At 70.8% G+C, this 18595-nt stretch overlaps 5 protein-coding genes across 7 annotated transcripts in view; all 5 read right to left on the bottom strand.

Annotated features, from left to right (window-relative positions):
• Nucleotides 1–196: 196 nt before the first annotated feature.
• MPDU1 (mannose-P-dolichol utilization defect 1) lies at nucleotides 197–2406 on the bottom strand. The gene is given in 8 exon segments (XM_069799682.1): nucleotides 197–492; nucleotides 570–608; nucleotides 610–681; nucleotides 890–1008; nucleotides 1110–1195; nucleotides 1282–1414; nucleotides 1840–1905; nucleotides 2160–2406. Coding segments are annotated over 8 exon segments (867 nt in total). The 5' UTR covers nucleotides 2392–2406; the 3' UTR covers nucleotides 197–372.
• Nucleotides 2407–4139: 1733 nt separating this feature from the next.
• On the bottom strand, nucleotides 4140–10688 carry EIF4A1 (eukaryotic translation initiation factor 4A1). The gene is made up of 11 exons (XM_069799681.1): nucleotides 10598–10688; nucleotides 10008–10056; nucleotides 9300–9432; nucleotides 8480–8619; nucleotides 7456–7624; nucleotides 6517–6626; nucleotides 5686–5829; nucleotides 5189–5326; nucleotides 5002–5091; nucleotides 4839–4918; nucleotides 4140–4598 (listed from the first exon to the last, which is right to left on the bottom strand). The coding sequence occupies exons 1-11, from the start codon at nucleotides 10618–10620 to the stop codon at nucleotides 4454–4456; spliced, it is 1221 nt and encodes a 406-aa protein (XP_069655782.1). The 5' UTR covers nucleotides 10621–10688; the 3' UTR covers nucleotides 4140–4453.
• Nucleotides 10689–11240: 552 nt separating this feature from the next.
• Nucleotides 11241–16103, bottom strand: SENP3 (SUMO specific peptidase 3). 3 transcript variants are annotated; one of them, XM_069799684.1, is made up of 11 exons: nucleotides 15953–16103; nucleotides 15012–15629; nucleotides 14410–14601; nucleotides 14199–14310; nucleotides 13698–13845; nucleotides 13554–13601; nucleotides 13363–13440; nucleotides 12712–12849; nucleotides 12105–12167; nucleotides 11949–11999; nucleotides 11241–11512 (listed from the first exon to the last, which is right to left on the bottom strand). In XM_069799684.1, exons 2-11 carry the CDS (start codon nucleotides 15286–15288, stop codon nucleotides 11402–11404), a joined length of 1218 nt encoding a protein of 405 aa, XP_069655785.1. In that variant the 5' UTR covers nucleotides 15289–15629; nucleotides 15953–16103; the 3' UTR covers nucleotides 11241–11401. The 3 variants fall into 3 exon arrangements, with proteins under 3 accessions (XP_069655785.1, XP_069655784.1, XP_069655786.1); XM_069799683.1 differs by having other exon boundaries at nucleotides 12105–12188; nucleotides 15953–16102; XM_069799685.1 differs by lacking the exon at nucleotides 13554–13601 and having other exon boundaries at nucleotides 12105–12188.
• Nucleotides 16104–16935: 832 nt separating this feature from the next.
• Nucleotides 16936–18076, bottom strand: SAT2 (spermidine/spermine N1-acetyltransferase family member 2). Its single transcript, XM_069799686.1, has 4 exons — nucleotides 17987–18076; nucleotides 17821–17872; nucleotides 17659–17721; nucleotides 16936–17072 (listed from the first exon to the last, which is right to left on the bottom strand). Exons 1-4 carry the CDS (start codon nucleotides 18071–18073, stop codon nucleotides 16990–16992), a joined length of 285 nt encoding a protein of 94 aa, XP_069655787.1. The 5' UTR covers nucleotides 18074–18076; the 3' UTR covers nucleotides 16936–16989.
• A 165-nt stretch (nucleotides 18077–18241) lies between these two features.
• CHRNB1 (cholinergic receptor nicotinic beta 1 subunit) overlaps nucleotides 18242–18595 on the bottom strand; it is a 4610-nt gene continuing 4256 nt past the window's right edge. The window contains 1 exon segment of the mRNA XM_069801298.1: nucleotides 18242–18588. Within this exon segment, the coding sequence (XP_069657399.1) occupies nucleotides 18343–18588 (246 nt within the window). The 3' untranslated portion in view covers nucleotides 18242–18342.

Here is an 18595-nt window from a genome sequence, read left to right on the forward strand (position 1 = left end):
CTACGACTGACGGCCTACAGAGCCAATTGGGAAGAGAGGAAACTTCCCATTGGCTGCCGTGACCTGGGGGGGCGGGCCCCGCCGTGGGAATGAATGGAGGGCGGGGTCTGACCCCACAGCGCCCCCTACAGGCGGCGGGGAGGGTGTCAGTGTTAATTAACCCCCCGTAATTAACAAAAAAGAACAAGACGGCGTGGGGGGGGGATGGGGGCGGCTGCCCCTTTATTGTGGGGGGTCCGGGGGGGTCCCAGCCCCTCCCCCCACCTTGGTCTGGCAGTGGGGGGGGGCAGGGCTGCCCCACCCCCCTGTTGTGTGCCAAGGGGGGGGCTCTGCTGACGCTGCTGGGGGGTCCCCAGGGTGGGGTGGGGGGTCTCAGTCCCCCTTGGGGTGGGGGACAGAGGCCCCCCTGTAGTAGAGCAGCTGGGCCAGCAGGAGCCCGTTGCAGGCGGCCGAGGCAACAAAGGTCAGGGCCAGCAGCATGTCCCCAGTCTCCTGTGGGGACAAAGTGGGGGGGTGTGGGGATACGGTGGGGGGGGGCTGGGGGTGCAGGGGGGGAGGGGGGGGCTTACCTGGAGGGAGGTGAAGACACGGGCCAGGGCCCCCCCCCAGCAGGAGGGTGGTGGAGACCCCCGAGAGCTGCCCTGTGTGGCCCTGACGGTAGTTGGTGGCCGCCTGCAGCAGCTGGGGGGGGGGACAGGGTCGGGGGGGGACCCAGAAATCCGGGACCCCCGTACCCCCCATTTCCCCAAGGGACCCAGGAGTCCAGGTCCCCAAACCCCCCAGGGACCCAAACACGCAGCCTCACCCCGCAAACCCACCCGGAAGGACCCCGGTGTATGTCCCCCCCTCCCCGCCAGACACAGCCCCCCCCCCCCCCCCCCGAACGTACCCGGCTGAGGATGATGATGGGTAGATTTGCTGCCTGCAGGAGAGTGGCGAGGCCGGGGGGGGCATGGGGGGAGAGGAGAGTGCCCAGCAGCACCCCATAACCCGCCACGAACAGCAGCCCTGGGGGGGGACACGACACACGGCGGGGGGGCGGTCAGGGGACCCAGGTGTCTGGGTGCCCCCTCCCCACCCAAAAAGGACGCAGGCGTGCGGGTGCTGACCTCGCCCCGTGTGCCCCCCGAAGTGCTGGATGAGGAAGCCGATGGTCAGTGTCTGCAGGAGGAGAAAGAGCGCTTCCCCCCAGGCGCTGTGGGGCGGACGGGGGGGCGGTCAGGGTGGAGACCCAGGGGTCCGGCCCCCCACCCCCCAGCCAAGCCCCCCTGGCCCCCCCACCTGAAGGGGAAGGCGCGGGCGCAGCCGTAGGCCACCGTCCCCCCCAGGGCCAGCAGCTCCAGCAGCACGGCCGGGACGCTCAGCCCGGCCCCGCTCCGGGCCCCCACCACCTTCAGCACCTGCGGCAGCTTCACTGTGGGGGGGGGGAAGGTGGGAGGGGGGGTGGGCTGGGGGGGGCACCCCCAGCCCCCCACCACCCCACGGCCCCCCCCAAGCTCCCTCCCTGCCCCACAGCCACCCCCCTCTGCCCCATGGCCACCCCCAGACCCTTCCCCGACCCCCACGGACACCCCTAGACATCCCCCCCCCCGCCCCACAGGTGCCCCCAAACTCTCCACGGAGCCACCCCGGGACCCCCCCTGCCCCACAAGCACCCCCTCCCCGTGCCCCCGAGACCCCCCCATGCCCCCCCAACCCCCCCAGAGTCCCCGCTCCACCATAGAGGCACCCCCAAACACCCAAAGAGCCCCCCCCGCCCCTTGCCCCCGCCATATCCCCCTCCCCTCTACAGAGGTGCCCCCAGGGCCCCCCCCCATAGCCCCCCGCCCCCCCCCTCACCCATGACGGAGCCGGCGACGATGGCGTAACCGAGCGCTTTGCTGAGGAGGATTTTGAGGCACGGCACTGCAGAGGGGGACGGACCGGGGAGGGAAATCAACGGGACCGGGGCGGGGGGGGGGGGTGGTGGGTGTCCCGAGGAGCGCCCCCCCCCGGTCGAATCCCGTTTCCGCCCAGGAACAAGATGGCGGCGCCCGTCCCTCCGCCCCCGGGCACTTCCGCCCGCCGGCAACATGGCGGCCGCCCTTGATGGCGGCGGTGCGGCCGCCCCCTCGTCCTGAGTCCCCCCACCCGCCCCCGCCCCCGCCCGCGCCCCGCACCGTGCAGCAGGTGCAGCCGCAGGAAGAGCTCGTCGAAGCAGCGCTCGGGCAGGAGGAGCGGGACGAGCCAGCCGCGCAGCGCCTCCATGGCGGGCCGCCGCCGTTCTTCCGGGTACGGCGGGCCGGGCGCATGCGCGGCCCGGCCCGGCGCTTGGCCGGCCCCCGGCCGCCATTGGCCCGTCCCCTTGTCCCCCGCACTGCGCCTGCGCCGCCCCCGCCCCGGCGCGCCCATTGGCCCCCGCTCTCAGCACCGCCCTTCCCCCCCGGGCGGCGGGAAGGCGCGGGGCGCCGCGCCTGCGCACCGCGCCGTCCCCGCCCGCCGCGCCTGCGCACTGCCGCCGCCGCCGCGCGCCGCCGGGAGGTCGTGCGGCGCCGCAAGATGGCGGCGGCGGCGGCGGCGGCTTCGCTGTCCCGCGGGGCCGTGGCCCTCTGCGTCCTCTTCTACCTGCGCCTGCAGCGCGGGCGGCGGCTGCGAGAGGCCGCCCGGCGGCTGCGAGCCGCCCGCCACCGCCGGGCTCGGGCCCGGGGCCGGCGCCGCTTCGCGGCCCTGTGGCTGGGCGGGCGGTTGGGCCCGGGCTCGGTGCCGGCGGGCCGGGAGCGGCGGCTGTGGAGCAAGGCGCGGAGCTCAGCCTTCTGGGAGACGGTGCGGGCCAAGGCCTTCAGCCGCGGGGAGTGGGCCGAGAACTTCCGCCTGGGTCCCGCCACCTTCGACTTCCTGTGCGGGCGGCTGCGGGCCGCCATCCAGCGCCGCGACACCACCATGCGGCGGGCGGTGCCAGCCGAGGTGCGGCTGGCCCTCACCCTCTGGCGCCTGGGGGCCTGCACCGAGTACCGGGCGGTGGAGCAGCAGTTCGGCGTCTCCCGCTCCACCGTCTGCAAGATCCTGCGGGACGTCTGTGAGGCGGTGGTGGCCATCCTGGCCCCCGCCTACGCCGCTCCCCCCGCCGCCGCCGCTGGCTTCGCCCTGCCGCAGCTGGCCGGCGTCCTGGCCCGCCTCCGCATCCCCATCCGCGCCCCCCCCGAGGACGCCGCCAGTTACAGCGACGGGCGGGGCTGGCACGCGGTCGTGCTGCAGGCCGCCGTCGACGCCCGCGGCTGCTTCTGGGACATCGAGGTGAGCCGGCCCGGCCTGGGCCTGCGCGGCTCCGCTCTCTACCGCCGGGCGCAGCGGGGGGGGCTCTGCCCCGCGCCCCCCGCCCAGCTCGGGGGGGTGACCGTCCCCGCTTACCTGCTGGGCCGCCCCGGGGACCCCCTGCTCCCCTGGCTGTTGCGCCCCTTCGGCGGGGCCGAGGCCTCGCGGCGGCAGGGCCGGCGGCGCTTCAATGCCGGGGCGGCAGCGGCGCGGGCGGCGGCCGTTGGGGCGCTGGGGCGGCTGCGGGGCCGCTGGCGCTGCCTGCAGAAGCGCAACGACACCGACCTGGCCTTCCTGCCCACGCTGCTGGCCGCCTGCTGCCTCCTGCACAACGTCTGCCAGGCCCGGGGGGACCCCTGCCCCCCGCGGTGGCTCGCCCCTCCCCCCGGGGAGCCCCTGGGGGGGGAGGGGGGCGAGGAGGAGGAGGAGGAGGGGTTGGGGGACGGGGAGGAGGGGGACGGGGATGGGGAGGAAGGGCAGGGCGGGGCGGCGGCTGCCACTGCCCGACGCATCCGCGAGGCGCTGGCCGCTGCGCTGCAGGGCTGAGGGACCCGGGAGTGGGGACCTGCGGTGGGGGGGGGACGAACATGGACACGGGACACCCTGGCACGGGGGTGGGGGGGGTGGGGGGTGCGTCCCTCCAGCCATGGCAATAAAGGTGTGTTTGGAAAGAAACTTTGGAAATGCTGGATCTTGCCCTAAAATGGAGGACATGTCGGGGGGTGGGGCTTCTGTCTCCCCCAGTATGTTCCCTGCCCCAGGGAGGGGTTGGGGGGGGGGTGTCTTGCGGGACCCCTACCCCATACCAGGGTCTCTGTCCCCCTCCCATCCCCCCAACAAGCCATGACTTTTTTTTTCCCAAAGTCGCTTTTATTCCAATAAATAAACGTTACAAAAGGGGGTGGGGGAGGGGGGCAGCCCCGGACGCCTGGGTTCCCTCTGGGGGGGGCAGATGGGGGAGGGGCGATCCCACAGGACACCCGGGTTCCCCCATGGGGGGGGTGGGATTTGTCACCCCCAAAAAGTGACGTTTATTCAAAAGACCAAAAAAAAAAACAAAACACCAAAAAAACCAACCCCAAGAAAAAGAAAAGGGGTGGGGGAGGGGGATGGGCCCCCGGGGGTGGGTGGGGGAGGGGCACACGCCCCCCCACACCCCCCCTCAGATGAGGTCGGCGACGTTGAGCGGCATCTCCTCGATGGCCGTGTTGTAGAAGGTCTCGATGTCCCGCAGCGTCCGTTTGTCCTCCTCTGTCACCATGTTGATGGCCACGCCCTTGCGCCCGAACCGCCCGCCCCGCCCGATCCTGGAGGTGGGGGAGGGATCTGGTCATCCTTTCCCCTCCCCCACACCAGGGAGCGTGCCGTGCCCCTCCCCAGCCCCAAACCCGTGGGTCCCTCAGATGGGGGTGCCCCGTCCCCCCCTCCAAGATATCAAAGGGCTCCCCCCAACATGTGGCTCGCCCCCAAACTCCCAAATTGCCCCCCCAGACAACCGCCCCTCCCCCCCCCAACTTTTGGCTCCCCTTTGGACCCCCCTCCCTCACCGGTGGATGTAGTTCTCGCGGTTGGTGGGCAGGTCGTAGTTGATGACAAGCGACACTTGCTGGACGTCGATCCCGCGTGCCTGGGGGGGGGGAGGGGTCAGGGGTGGGGGAGGGGCAGGGTCCGGGGTGGAGGAGGGGTGCCCTCCCCCTGCCCCCCCCTCACCAGCAGGTCGGTGGTGATGAGGACCCGGCTGGAGCCGGAGCGGAATTCCCTCATGATGACGTCGCGTTCCTTCTGGTCCATGTCACCGTGCTGGGGGGGAGGAGTGGGGAACAGAGAGGGGCGTTGGGGGAGGAGGGGGACAACACCCACGTGTCTGGCCCCGCCCTGCCCCGCCCCATGCCCCCACCATGGCAGAGACGGTGAAGTCGCGGGCGTGCATCTTCTCCGTCAGCCAGTCCACCTTGCGGCGGGTGTTGATGAAGATGACAGCCTGCGTGATGGTCAGCGTCTCGTACAGGTCGCACAGCGTGTCCAGCTTCCACTCCTGGGGGGGGCAGACCCACGGACTGACCCACGGCAACCCACACCGCTCCACGAGCATGCCTCTGCCCCACAGCACCTCACAACTGCGCTACCTGCCCCACACGGCCACAAACCGCCCCACAGCTGCCCCCCCTGCCCCATTCTGGTGGGGGGGGAGGGAAGGAGACACGTGTCCCCCCCGCTCAGGGACCAGCCCCACATCCCAGGGGTGGCCCATGGTTTCAGGGGGGTGTGGGATCGCTCTGGCATGGGATCACTGCGGGGGGGCCACGGGGCGCCCCACAAATCCATGGACCATGCTGGGGTTGAGAGCGCCGTCCCCCCGGAGTGTGTGTGTCCCCCCGGCATCCCCCCCCTCACCTCCCGCTCCACATTGATGTAGAACTGGCGGATCCCCTCCAGCGTCAGCTCCTCCTTCTTCACCAGGATGCGGATCGGCTCCCGCATGAACTTCTTGGTCACCTCCAGCACGTCCAGGGGCATCGTGGCCGACAGCAGCACCACCTGGGGGGCGGGGGTCAGACCGGGGGGGGGCGGGGGGCACGGACCCCCGGAACCCCCCCCAGGACCCACTGGGACCCCCAACAAACCCTCCTGGGACCCACGACAAACACTGGGATCCCCAACGAGTCTCTGGGTCCCCCCAACACCCCCTGGGACCCTCAACCCCCACCCCCCCCCACCCCAGGACCCCCAAAATGCTCCCCAGGACCCCACAGACAGGCACCGCCACAGCAGCACCAAACTGGCATGGGGCAGGATAAAGGCGGGGGCGGGGGGGGGGCTGACAGACCCCCCACATTGTCTCTGGAGGCTCAGCACTCCCCCAATATTGGGACCCCCCCCCCGCCATAAACACCCCCTGGTGCCCCCGTAACCCCCCCAGCCTGTCCTGAGACCCCCCCTCCCCATAACCACCCCCCCCAAATCCTTCACGAGACTCCATAAACCCCCTCCAAACCCTCTGTGGGACCCCCAAATCCCCACCCCACCCAAATCCCCACCCCACCCCCTCCCCCAGCACACCAGAGCCCCCCCAAGCCGGCCCATGGCTCAGCCCAGGGAGACGGGAGGGGGCCGGCCTGTGGGGGGGGGGGGAAGGGGACCGTGGCCCCCTCCCACAAGGGGGTGCAGGGCCATGGGGCACCCGCCACCCCCCCCCCCACCCCGGGCCCCCCGTGTCCCCCCCACCTGCGTGTTCCCGCTCAGCTTCTGGAAAATGTCGTAGATTTGGTCCTTGAAGCCCCGACTCAGCATCTCATCAGCCTCATCCAGCACGAACATCTTAATGAACTTGGGGGCTGGGAGGGGGTGGGGGGGGGTCAGGGGGTTTCCTGGAAGGAGCAGGGGGGTCCTGGATCCCCCCCCCCCCGCCCGGGGCCACCCTCAGCCCTGGCACCATGATCAGCCCCTGTGGGGTCGGTGGCACCGGCCAGGCAGGACGCAGGGCCGGGCCCCCCCCCGCAGGGTCAGGTGACACGCACGAGGTCATCAGCGGGTGGCCGGGGGGGCACTGACCCGCCCCAGGGACACAAGGACCCCCTCTTGGGGACACAGAGCCCCCCCGGGGACACTACAGTGTGGTGGTGGGGGAAAGAGACATGATGGGGGGGGATCTGGTGTGGGGAGACACGTGAGGGTCCCTGTGGAAGGGACTCAGGGATGTGTGGGGCACTCAGGGCGGCGGGGGGGCATTTGGGGTGCCATGGGGACACTAAGGAGGCATTTGGGGACACCGGGGGGGCACGAGGGGGACATTTTGGGGTCCCACAGGGCCATGCGGTGACACTGGAGGGACACACGAGGCGGCTCTGGTGACATCTGGGGTCACTTGGGGACAATGGGGAGGCAGGAGGGCAGCAGGGGCTGTTTGGAGAGAGATTTGGGGATGTTTGGGGACATTTAGGGCCAAGTGGAGATGGTTGAAGAGAGATTTGGGGACATTTTGGTCCAAGGGCAGATGACTGAGGGGAGGTTTAGGGACATTTGGGTCTGTTTGGGGCTGCTGGGGGACGTCTGGGGCCAAGGAGAGCACACTCAAGGGACGTTTGGAGAGAGATTTGGGGCCACTTGGGACAATTTGTGGGAGTCTGGGGCCGCTCGGGGAGGTTTTGGGGCCCAGGAGCTCACAGAGGTAGCGGCGGTTGAGCATGTCGAAGACGCGGCCCGGCGTGCCGACGATGATATGCGGCGCTTCCAGCTGCAGCTTCTGCACCTCGGCACGAACGTTGGTGCCACCGATGCAGGCATGGCAGGAGGCCCCCATGTAATCGCCCAGCGCCATCACCACCTTCTGGATCTAGACGGCCCGTGACATCATTGCAGGGTGTGAGGTCATCAGCGGGAAACCTTCCCCCCACTCCATGACCCTCCCACGAGCCCACAAACACCCCCCAGATCCTACGGACACCCCACGAACTACCAGGGAGTCCCCAGACATCACCCTATAGGTCCCTCAGAGACCCATAGATGCCCCAAAGACCCACCCAGAGCCCCCCTGACACCCCAAAGCTGCCACAGACACCCCAGAGCCCCCTAGAGATCCCCTACAGCTAATGCCAAGCTGCCCCAAGAACCCCAGAGACCCTATAGATGCCCCAGGGACTCACCCCGTGGCCCTGCAGACACCCCAGGGCACCCTATAGGCACCCCATAGATAACCCAAGCACCCTATAGATGCCCCGAAGATCCCTCAGAGACACCCCTCCCCAGACACCCCAAAGTCCCCCACAATCTAGATACCCCAAGGACCCTATAGATGCTTTAAGGACCCCCCAGGGCACCCTACAGACACACCCATAGGCCCTATAGGCACCCCAGAGCTCCCCTAGGACCTCACAGCCCCCCCATGGGTCCCCACAGCTGCCCCACAGCCTTCCTATAGACCCCCCTATAGCTGCCCCACAGGCCCTCCCCACCGCAGCCCCTGTGCCCCAGGCATGAACCAGCAGCGGCCACTGGGTCGTACTGGGATGAACTGGGAGCGGCCACTCTGCCCCCACCGGATTTGGGACCGGCACCATGGATGGCACCGCCCTGCCCAGGCGGCGGGGGCTGCTCCAGACTGGCCTATACTCATCTGTAGTGGTTTCTACTGGTCTGTAGTGGTTTGTACTGGCCTGCACTGGTTTGTGCTGGTCTGCAGGGGGATTACCTGCTGGGCGAGCTCCCGGGTGGGCGCCAGCACCAGGGCCTGGGTGGCTTTGAGATCGAGCTCGATCTGCTGCAGGATGGAGATGGCAAAGGTGGCCGTCTTCCCCGTCCCCGACTGTGCCTGCGCGATGACGTCGTAGCCTGGAGGGGGAGCAGGGGGGTCAGGGGGGTACACGGGGGGTGTGTGGGGCGATATTGGGGGGCACATAGGTCAGGGACAAGGAGCTGGGGGGTGGATATGGGGCAATACAGGAGGCTGGGGGGTTGGGACAGGGGGCATATGGGGTGCTGGGGTGTGTTGTGGGGCTCACAGGCAGCTGGGGGGGGGAAATGTGGGTTGGGGGGGTTGTAGGGATGTCTAGGGCCATGGGGGAGCTGAGGGGCAGCTCTGGGGGGGGTTCCAAAGGCAACAGGAGCACTAGGGGGGGCTATGGGGTGCTTAAGGGTGTCCCCAGCACTGTGGGGCAGTCATAGGGGTCCCAGGGACTGTGGGACAACTACCAGGGAGCTATCGGGCACTTCTGGGGGTCTGCAGGGTTATCGGGCACTTACAGGGGTCCCGAAGACCACAGGGGATCTGTGGGACAGGTATGGGGGTCCCAGGGAGCGCAGTAGGACCCTGGGGGGTTATGGAGCACTTATGGGGGGCCCTGGGGCAGATCCAAGACCCCACGGCCCCGTCTTGAGGCAAGATGGGGCAGTGTGGGGCAGAACCCTTGATGCAGGGCAGGATGGCAGAGCCGCGTGTTAGTTATGGGTCAGGGCGGCTCAGTTCTGGGGCGGCGTGCGCTGGTTATGGGGCGGCCGTGAGGCGGCCGTACCCTTGATGCAGGGCAGGATGGCGCGCTGCTGGATGGCGGAGGGTTTCTCAAAGCCGTAGGCGTAGATCCCGCGCAGCAGCGCTTCTGAGAGGTTCATCTCGTCGAAGCTGTCGACCACCTCGTGCCAGTTGCTCTGTGGGGGCGGGGGGGTGTCACCCAGTGCTCCCAGTAACCCCCCAGTGACCACCCAGTGCCCCAGAACAGCCCCCGCCCTCCAGGATCGCCCAGTTGCTCCCAGTCCTGCCCAGCCACTGTCCCACCCCCCTGCCCTGAACAGCCCACTTCACTTCAGTTTGGCTCTAGCCCCTCCCAGTCCCACGCGAACCCCTCCAGTCCATCCCAGTTTGGCTCTAACCCCTGCCAGTTCCTCCTAGTTTCCCACTAACCCCTCCCAGTCCACCCCAGTTTGTCTCTAAGCCCTCCCAGTTTCACTCTAACCCCTCCCAGTTCATCCCAGTTCGGGTCTATCCCCTCCCAGTCCACCCCAGTTCGGCTCTAACCCCTCCCAGTCTGTCCCAGTTTGGCTCTAAGCCCTCCCAGTTCCTCCTAGTTTCCCTCTAACCCCACCCAGTCGCTCCCAGTGTGGCTCTAACCCTTCCAGTCCATCCAAGTTTGGCTCTAACCCCTCCCAGTCCGTCCCAGTTTGGTTCTAAACTCGCCCAGTCCCTCCCAGTTTGGCCCCAGCCCCTCCCAGTTCCCCCCCCTCACCTCGATGATGCCATCCGGCTCCATCCCCTCGGGGCCGCTGTCGCGGGGCCTGCCGGGACAACACCTCGGTTGACCCCTGACCTCTGAGCCCCCACCCCACTTCCGCCCGCCGCCGCCCCTCACCCGGAAGCCGAACCCGCCTCCCCCCCCACCCCGGCCGCGCGCTCCTCCACGTGGTGACGCCGGAAGTCCCTCCCCCCCCCTCCGCTCGCTCCTTCTCCCCCCCCCACCCGGCGCAGCCAATGGGGGCGGCGGGCGGCGGGTGACGTCAGCGCCGCGTGCCCGGCCAGAGGGACAATGGGCGCGCGCGCGCGGCGGCGCCTCCCACGTGGTGGCGGGGGGGGACGGGAGGGAAAAACCGGGACCGGGGAAAAGGGGGGGGGGGGAACCGGGGGAGGGCGGGGAGCTCCGGGGGGACGGGACGGGACACGGACACGCAGGGGTGTGGGCAGCCGCCCGGGGGACCCCCGCCCTCCCCGCTTTCCCCGGCCCCCCCGCCGCTGCTCCCCCCGGTGGCGGTGTCCCCGTCCCCGTCCCCTCCCGGTGCCCGGTGCCCCCCCCCCGGCCCGCTCCCCCCCCCCCCCCCGCACCGGCTCTCCTGACTCGCTGACATCCTCGGCGGCCTCGGGGCCCCGCCCGCCCGCGCGCGCCCTTATAGCCGGCGCCCGGCCCCGCCCCCGGCGCGCGCCCATTGGGCGTCGCCCGGCGGCCACGCCCCCACTCCCTCTCTCCCTCCCCCTCCCCCCCTCGCTCTCCTCCCGCCGGCGCCAACGGGGCCGCGCCGCCATTGGCCGGGGAGGGGCCCAATGGGAGGGAACGAAGGAGGGGGGAAAGGGGCGGGGCCGGGCGGCGGAAAGGGCGGGGCGCGGAGGCACCACGTGGGCGGACGCGCGCGGCTGGGGGGGGCCCTTTGTGTGTGCCCCCACCCCCTCCCCCGGGTCCCCCAAATCCCCCCCCGGCCCTGAACCCCCCCTACGTCCGCTCTGTGTCCCCCCGCACCCCAAACGCCCTCCCCAGGCCCCTAAAGTCCCCCCCCGTGTCCCCCAAACCTCCCCCTTCCATCCCTGACCCCCCCCAGCCCCCCAACCCGCATCCCCCTCCCCCCCCAGGTCTGCTCTGTGCCCCCCCGTGCCCAAATGCCCCCCCCAACCATCCCCCAACTGCCCCCCACAACCACCTCCCCGCCCTCCCCCGTGCCCCCCCCCCCCAAAAAATAACCCCCATCACACCATCTCCAAATGTCACCGTTTATTCCCGGCCCAGTGCCATCCGTACAAAACCCCCCCGGCCCGGCTGGGGAGGGGAGTGTGGAGGGGGGGGTCGGGGGGGTGTATGTGGGGGTTGTGCCCCCCCCCATGTGTGTGGTCCCCCCCCGCACCCCCCGCACCCCCCCCTCAGAGGGACAGCTTGCAGTGACACAGCTCCTTGTACATCAGCCGCCGGAGCTGGGGCATGTCCTGCTGCGTGAAGCTGAACGGCCGCCCCAGCGCCAGGAACTTGCAGTACTGGCGGGGGGGGCAATGGGGGGTGGTCACAAACAAGGTGGGGGGGGTAGGTCTGCCCTAGTCCCCTCCCTGCTCCACACAGCTCTGGGGATGGCCAGCCATCCCCAACTGCTCCCATGAGACCTTGTGCCCCCCCCCCCCATATCCCTTAGCCCCCCCCCATCCCTCAGTCTCCCCCGCAAGAGGTCCTGCCCCCCCATGACCCCCTGTAGTCCTTGACACCCCCCCAAGGAACCCCCTCAAGCTCGTGTCCCCCCTGTGTCCCCCAATATCCCCCCATGATCCCCCCCAGAGCTCCTGTGGCCCCCCTGTTCCCCCCTAACGTCCCTGTGTCCCCTGCCGTGTCCCCCCCCCCCACCTCAGAGGCCCCCCAGCCCCCCCAAAAGGCCCCAGTTGCCCCAGGGAGTCCCACACCCTGCCCCCTCACCCCCCCCACCTGCAGCACGAAGGCCCCGCAGTCGCTGTCGTTGTTCTGGCGGGCAACATTCTAGGGGGAGGGGCAGAAAAATGAGACCGCGGGAGGGGCCTAGGCTTTGGGGGGGGGGACACCCAGACATCGGGGGGATCCGCCAGGGGTGGGGCAGGGGCTTACCATCTTGAAGGCCCCCCGCCAGCCCTCCCGGAAGTCGGGGCGCTCCTTCTTGTCGGCCTCGGCCTGCAGGTACCGGCAGATGTGCTGCCGTGGGGGCGGGGTCAGTGTGGGGCAGGGCCTGGGATAGGCCACACCTCCCCCGAGAGGCCACGCCCCTGGAGTGAGCCAGGCCACACCCCCACCCCTTACCCACGGCTGGTTCTTAGAGCTCCCATCAAAGCTTGCCCACAGGGGGAACAGGCCCCGCCCCTCCGTGGAACAGGCCCCACCCCTCCAGGGAACAGGCCCCACCCCATAGCCCTAGGGAAGCTCCACCCCCAGCAGAGCCAAACTCCACCCCTGGCCCAGGCCACACCACCATGCCCCACCCCTGCACATAGCCTGGCTCCACCCCCAAGCGAGGGAAGCTCCGCCCCCAGCCCAGGCCCCGCCCCTCACGCTAAGCTCCACCCCCACACACCCTCTATGCCCCTCACATTCTCCCTTGGCCCCACCCCCTCTGTCCCAGGCCCCGCCCACACCAGCCCCTCCCACTCCTCCCCGCTTGCCAGTGCAGGGTGCACAGGCACGCCCAGGGGCTGGCCCCGCCCCCCTCGGCCCCGCCCACCTTGGGGCAGCGGCGGTTGAGGGTGCGCTGGGAGTCGAAGTAGGTGATGCGGCGGCGGGCGACGTCGACGGCCACCAGGGACCAGTGAACCTCCAGGTGGATGGGGATCAGCAGCAGCTCCTTCCCAAAAATGTCCACCTGCAGACGGGGGGGTGGGGTCAGCGCAGGGCACGCCCCCCACCCCACCCCCAGCTCCCTGAGAGGAGCTGCACAGCTTTGGTAGGGGGGCTGGCCCCGCCCACAGCAGTCCAGGACATGCCCCCTCCTGATGCACCCCGCCCCTCCCACGAGGAACGCAGCCCGGGTCACGCCCCCAGCCGCACAGGCTCCGCCCACAAAGGATCGCCTCACCCTGCTGCCTCCAGCCATTCCATAGCCCCACCCCTACCACAGGGCCCCCCCCCCTTTATATCATTGGCCCAACACTGCGGCCCCTTGGGCTCCACCCTCTCAGAAGCCAGTCCCTCCAGTAGCCACTCCCCCTAGAAGCCACACCCCCATGAGAAGCCACACCCCCTCCCCTTTACCCTCCCCATCCCTCCGACCCGCCCAGCGGTGCCACGCCCCCCCGCGGCCCCACCCACCGCAAGGCCCCGCCCCCGTTCCCGCCCCCGCCCTGTTAAGCCCCGCCCCTCGGGGCCCTGCCCTCACATTCTTGGTCCAGCGCTGCACCCCCTCGTAGCCTCGTGTCCGCAGTTTGTCGTAGAAAAAGCTGTTGAAGAAGTGAACCTGGGGGGGGAGGGGAGGTGGGTCTGGGACCCCCGCCAAAACCCAATGGGGGGGTGGGTGGGGCCGTGTGACCCCCCCCCTCGCGGGGGGCGGGGCTCTGTGACCCCTCCCACCTTATCGGGCACCGCATCCATCACCAGGTCCCCGTACATGTTCATCACCTGGAGGGGGGGGGTTGGAGCAGAACAGGGGGGTCAGGGGGGGCTCGGCCTCACCTGCCCCCCCCGCCCCCTCCCTGCCCCCCCCGCCCCCCCCACCTGGTCGTTGAGCCAGTTGGGGCCGTAGAGCGTCTGGAGGTCGTCCATGGTCAGGACATGCCGCTTGTAGCTGACGCGGAAGCCCCGGAGCAGCGCGTTCCCGGGGAGCCGCTGGTACGACTGCATCAGCTGCTGCACCGAGCCCCGCCTGCGCGGCAGCCTCAGCGGGGGGGGCCCCAGCGCCCCAAAATCCCCCAAACCCCGAACCCCGAACCCCCCCCAAACCCTGAACCGCCCCCCCAGTGTCCCGAATTCCCCCCCCCCACCAACCCTGAGCCCCTCTCCTGCAGGGGACATGGGGGGGACCCAGGTGTTTGGTGCCCCCAACCCCCCCCCAGGACCCCCCCAAACCCACCTGCACAAACTTGCAAGAGGGGGACACACCCAGGCATCGCCACCCCCCACCTCCACTCATCAGTCCTATCCCCCCCCCAGGCACCCAGATGTCCAGCCCAGCCCCGCCCCCTCCCCAAAATACCCCCCCCGGCCCCCCCTCCCCACCTTTGGGGGGTGCTGAATTCCTGCTGGAAAATGTCCTCCAGCTTCTCCACCACCTCGTCGGCGCTGACGGGGATGAGGCTGCCGTAGGCCTGCAGGAACTCGTCCAGGATGCCTGCCAGTGGAGGAGCAGCGGGGGTTCACTCTGGTCCCTACTGATGGCCATACCCCAATACACTCCCCACTCCCCCCGGCCCACCCTGCCCCAACTCACTCTGGACGCAGGTGACGTGCTCCTCACGCAAGGGGCTGGCTTGGGCCCCCCCCCGGGGAATGGGGGGGTCGGGGCGGGGCCCCCCCTCGGCCCCCCCCGCCACGCTGCAGACGTTACTGATGAGGATGGCGGCTTCGGCGCTGCTGGGGGGACTGGGGGGGGCCCCTGCCCCAAAACCGTTGGGGAGGGGTCCTGGGGGAGGGGTGGGGGTGGCAAAAAGGGGTTCAGAGGGAGCCTCAAAATGGAGCCCCCCCCCCCCAAAATCGGGGACCCTGCGTGCCCCAAACCTGGCAGGGCAGAACCGCCCTCCCACTCCAAAAGGGTCCGGGGCGGGGGGCCCCATGAACTTAACCCCACGCAATGGGCCACCCCCCCGCCCGGGATCTGGGGCCCCCTGGATGTCACACCTCCCCCAGGGAGACAGGACCCACCCCCAATGTGCCCCCCCAAGAGGATTTGCCCCCCACCCAGCCCATGCAAGCTCATCCCCCGGGATACGGCTCCCCCCCACCCCAGGGTGACGTGGGGACCAGGATCCCCCCCCCTGCCCCAAGCGACCCGCCCCCCATGCATTCAGGCTCCCCCCCCATACCCCCACTCACCTGCATCCCCGCCGAGCCCTGGGGGGGCCCCCAGGAGCCCCCCGAGCCCCGGGTCCCCTCCAAGCTCCATCTCCCCGAAGGGGGGGGCAGCAAGGGGGGGGGGTGGGAGGCGGGGAGGGGGCAGCACCTCAGGAGGGGGGGGCGGGGCCGGGGGCCCCCCCCGCTCCTCCTCATCGGGGGAGAGCGAGGGGGGGGGCCTGCGGCGGGGCCCCCCCCTCCGCCGGGCCCCCCGCTTCCAGGGGAAGGCCCAGGCGCCCCCCTTGGCATAGAGCAGCATCCGCAGGGCCCGCAGCGCCCGCAGCCGGCGCCGGGGGGGGGCCCGCCGGCGGGGGGGGGCCAGGGCGGTGCCCCGGGGGGGGCCCCACTTCGGGGGGGCCCAGCGCCGACCCCCCCCGGGGCCCCCTTCCTCTTCTTCCTCCTCCTCCTCCTCATCCGAACCGGCCGCGGGGCCCCAGGGCGGGGGGGGGGGGCGGCGGGCGGCGCCGGGGGACGGGGGGGGGGGGCTGCGCCGGACCCCCCCACGGGGGATCGCGGCGGGGGGGTCCCTCCCGCGGCCCCCCCGGCCCCCCCCCCCCACAGCTGACGGGCCGCCAGCGCCTCCTTCATGGCTCCGAGCGCCTGGGGGGGGGGACGACAGGGCGGGGCCGGGGGGGCCCCAGCGCCCCGTTACCCCCCGGCACCCCCCTCCCCCCAAATCCCCGCTACACCCCCCCAGGCGCCCCGTTCCGGCCTCCAGGCGCCCCCGCTGCCCCCCCCCGAGCCCCCCGAAGCCCCGTCCCCCCCCCCCCAAGGCCCCGTTCCCCGGCCTCGGGCCCCCGTTATTCCCCCCCGAGCCCCCCTCCCGGTGCCGGCCGCCCCCTCGCAGCCCCCATCGAGGCCCCCCCGGTGCCGGGGAGGGAGGGGGGGGTCGCGGGGGGGGGGGGGGGCGGGTCCCCGCTCACCCCCGGGAGCGCGGCGGCCTCTCTCGGGCTCCCTCCACCGCCGCCTCCCCGCAGCCACCGGCGCCGCCCGATGGCGTCATCACCGGGCGCCGCGGCGGGGCGGGGAAGGGGGCGGAGCCGCCGAGGGGGCGCGCCTCTGTCCCGGCGAGGCCCCGCCCCGCGCCGGCCGAGACCCCGCCCCCCCGCCGGAAGCCCCGCCCCGCGCCTGGCCGCCGCGCGGTCGCCGCGGAGACGGGAGCGCAGGGCCCCTCCCACCCCGGGATCGGGCGGGATCATGGGATACACCCCCCCCTTTCCCCGGCGCGGGGGAGCATGGGATACATCCCCCCCGAGGTGGCGCGGACCACGTGACAGCCGGTGCGGTCCGGGCTTTATTCGATGGCTGCGGGGGGGCCCGCACGGCCGGCTGTCCGTCTGTCCGTCCTTCCCCCCCCCTCCGGGACGTCAGGGTCCTTGGGGCCGGGCCGGGCCGACACCGGGGGGGGGCCCGGCCAGGGCGGTGAGGGCCTCCCCGCGGAAGACGAAGCAGCGGGGGCCGCCGCCGTCCCACCCCCCGGGGGTCTCCTCCTGCCCCCCCCGCGCCCCGTAGAAATGGCGGGCCGTCTCGTTCCAGTCCAGCACCGACAGCCGCAGCCGGCGGCAGCCGGCCTCCACCCCCGCCTGCGGGGGGGCCCGCACGTCTGGGTGTCCCCCCAACCTTGGGTCCCTCCCCCCAAATACTGGGTTCCCCCCACCCTTGGGTCCCTCCTGGACGCCCCCCCAGAATGCCGGGTGTCCCCCCAAATGCCTGCGGTGTCCCACCCCTCGCCTCGGGTCCTTCATGGGCCCCTGGGTGTCCCCCCCGCAAACACTGGGGTCCCCCCCCAAATGCCTGGGGTCCCCCCTCACCCTTGGGTGTGTCGTGTCCCCCCTGGATGCCTGGGGAGATTTTTACCTCCACAATTTTACTCAGCAGCTGGGACCCGATGCCTTTCCCTTTGGGGACACACACACACACCATAAATCGGGGTGTCCCCACCCCGGGGGGATGGGGGGGGTCACCCGGACGCCGGGGTCCCTACCGCGGTGTGGGGGGGCGACGTACAGGTCCTCCAGGTAGAGGCTGGGCCCCCAGCGGGTGCTGTGGGTGACAAAGAAGAGGCCGTACCCCAGCAGGACCCCCCTGGGCCAGGCGTCAGGGGGGGCCGGGGGGGTTATGGGGTGCCTGGGAGGGCACTGGAGGGATCCAGAGGGGATTTGGGGGGGGTCTTGGGGTCCCAGGAGGGGTCTGGGAGGGATTTAGGGGGGGGAGCAGGGGGGATTTGGGTGGTATCAGGGTTTGGGGGGTGGGTCTGGGGGGGGTCTTGGGATCCCAGGAAGGATCTGGGAGGGATTTGGGGGGGCCTTGGGGGTGTATTGGGGTCCCAGAGAGGATTTGGGGGGGGTCCTGGGGGTATCTGGTGGTCCCAGGAGAGCTTGGGGGAGCCCTGGGGGAATTTGGGGGGGGGCGTCTTGAGGGGTTTTGGCGTCCCAGGAGGTCAGGGGGGGGTCGGGGGAGATTTGGGGGTTCTAGGAGTCGGGAGGGGGTGTCTGGGAGGGATTTGGGGGGTCTTGGGGAGGTATCAGAATCCCAGAGGTGATTTGGGGGGTCTGGGGGGGGGCTCAGAGTGGGATTTGGGCAGGGTGTCGGGGTCTGGGGGGGGGGGGGCGTCCCCCTGATCTCTCACCGGGACCTTCAGCCACCAGACACCGGTACAGGGGGGTCCCCGAGAAGCCACCAGCCATGAGCTCTGGGGGGGTCACGGGGGGGGTGTGGGGGTGTCACAGGGGTCAGTGGGGTCACAGGGAGGGGGCAAAGGTCATTGGGGGGGGACAGAGGTCACGCTCACCTGGCACCCCAATGGCCACTTGCTCCGGCATCTCCTCGAACTCGGCCAGAGCCTGGGGGGGGCAAGGGGGGGTTGGGCTGTGCCAGACGCTGCATGTCCCCCCCAAACTCCTGGGTGTCACCTCTTGGGGGGGGGGGTGTCTCCCCTGGGCCCCCCCCCCCCGTACCCGGATCATTCCCAGGAGCTGGGGGCAGTCAGAGGCAGCACAGGGACGGATTCGGTATTCCATGGCCCCCCCATGCGCTGACGCCATGTCTCCCCCTGCCGTGTCCCCCCCCTTCGCCTCCGCTGGGCAAAGGTCTCTCTTCCCAGTGTGCACCGGGATGGGGGACCCAGGTGCCTGCCCCCCCCCCTTGTCCCCCCCCCCCAGAGGGGACCCAGGTGTCCAGATGCCCCCCCCGACACATAATACAAGTTTTGTTGAATCTTTTCCCTTTTATTGACACTTTTTGAGGGCCACGGCCGCCGGGGACTCTCCGTTTCGGGGGGGACGACGATGATGCTGGGTGTCCAGGGGGGGTCTCAGGGGAAGGGGCGCGGGGGGGGCCGGTGCAGGGCGGCGTCCAGGCCGGTGCCGAGGGCACAGCCGCCCGTCAGCACCAGGAAAGCCCAAAGGAAAAGTCTGTCCACAGCCAGCGCCACGACGTGCCACTCCTCCTGCAGCTGCAGGCGGCCCCCATGCAAACGCTCGTGCGAGGGCTCGCATGAGGATTGCGGGGGGTTGGGGGGGGGGGGAGCCGGGACAGGGGTCATAGGGGGCTGCCGGGGCTCAGAT

This window comes from Haliaeetus albicilla, chromosome 13 (genome assembly GCF_947461875.1).
Source record: "Haliaeetus albicilla chromosome 13, bHalAlb1.1, whole genome shotgun sequence".
In the NCBI taxonomy this organism is placed as follows: Eukaryota; Metazoa; Chordata; class Aves; order Accipitriformes; family Accipitridae; genus Haliaeetus; species Haliaeetus albicilla.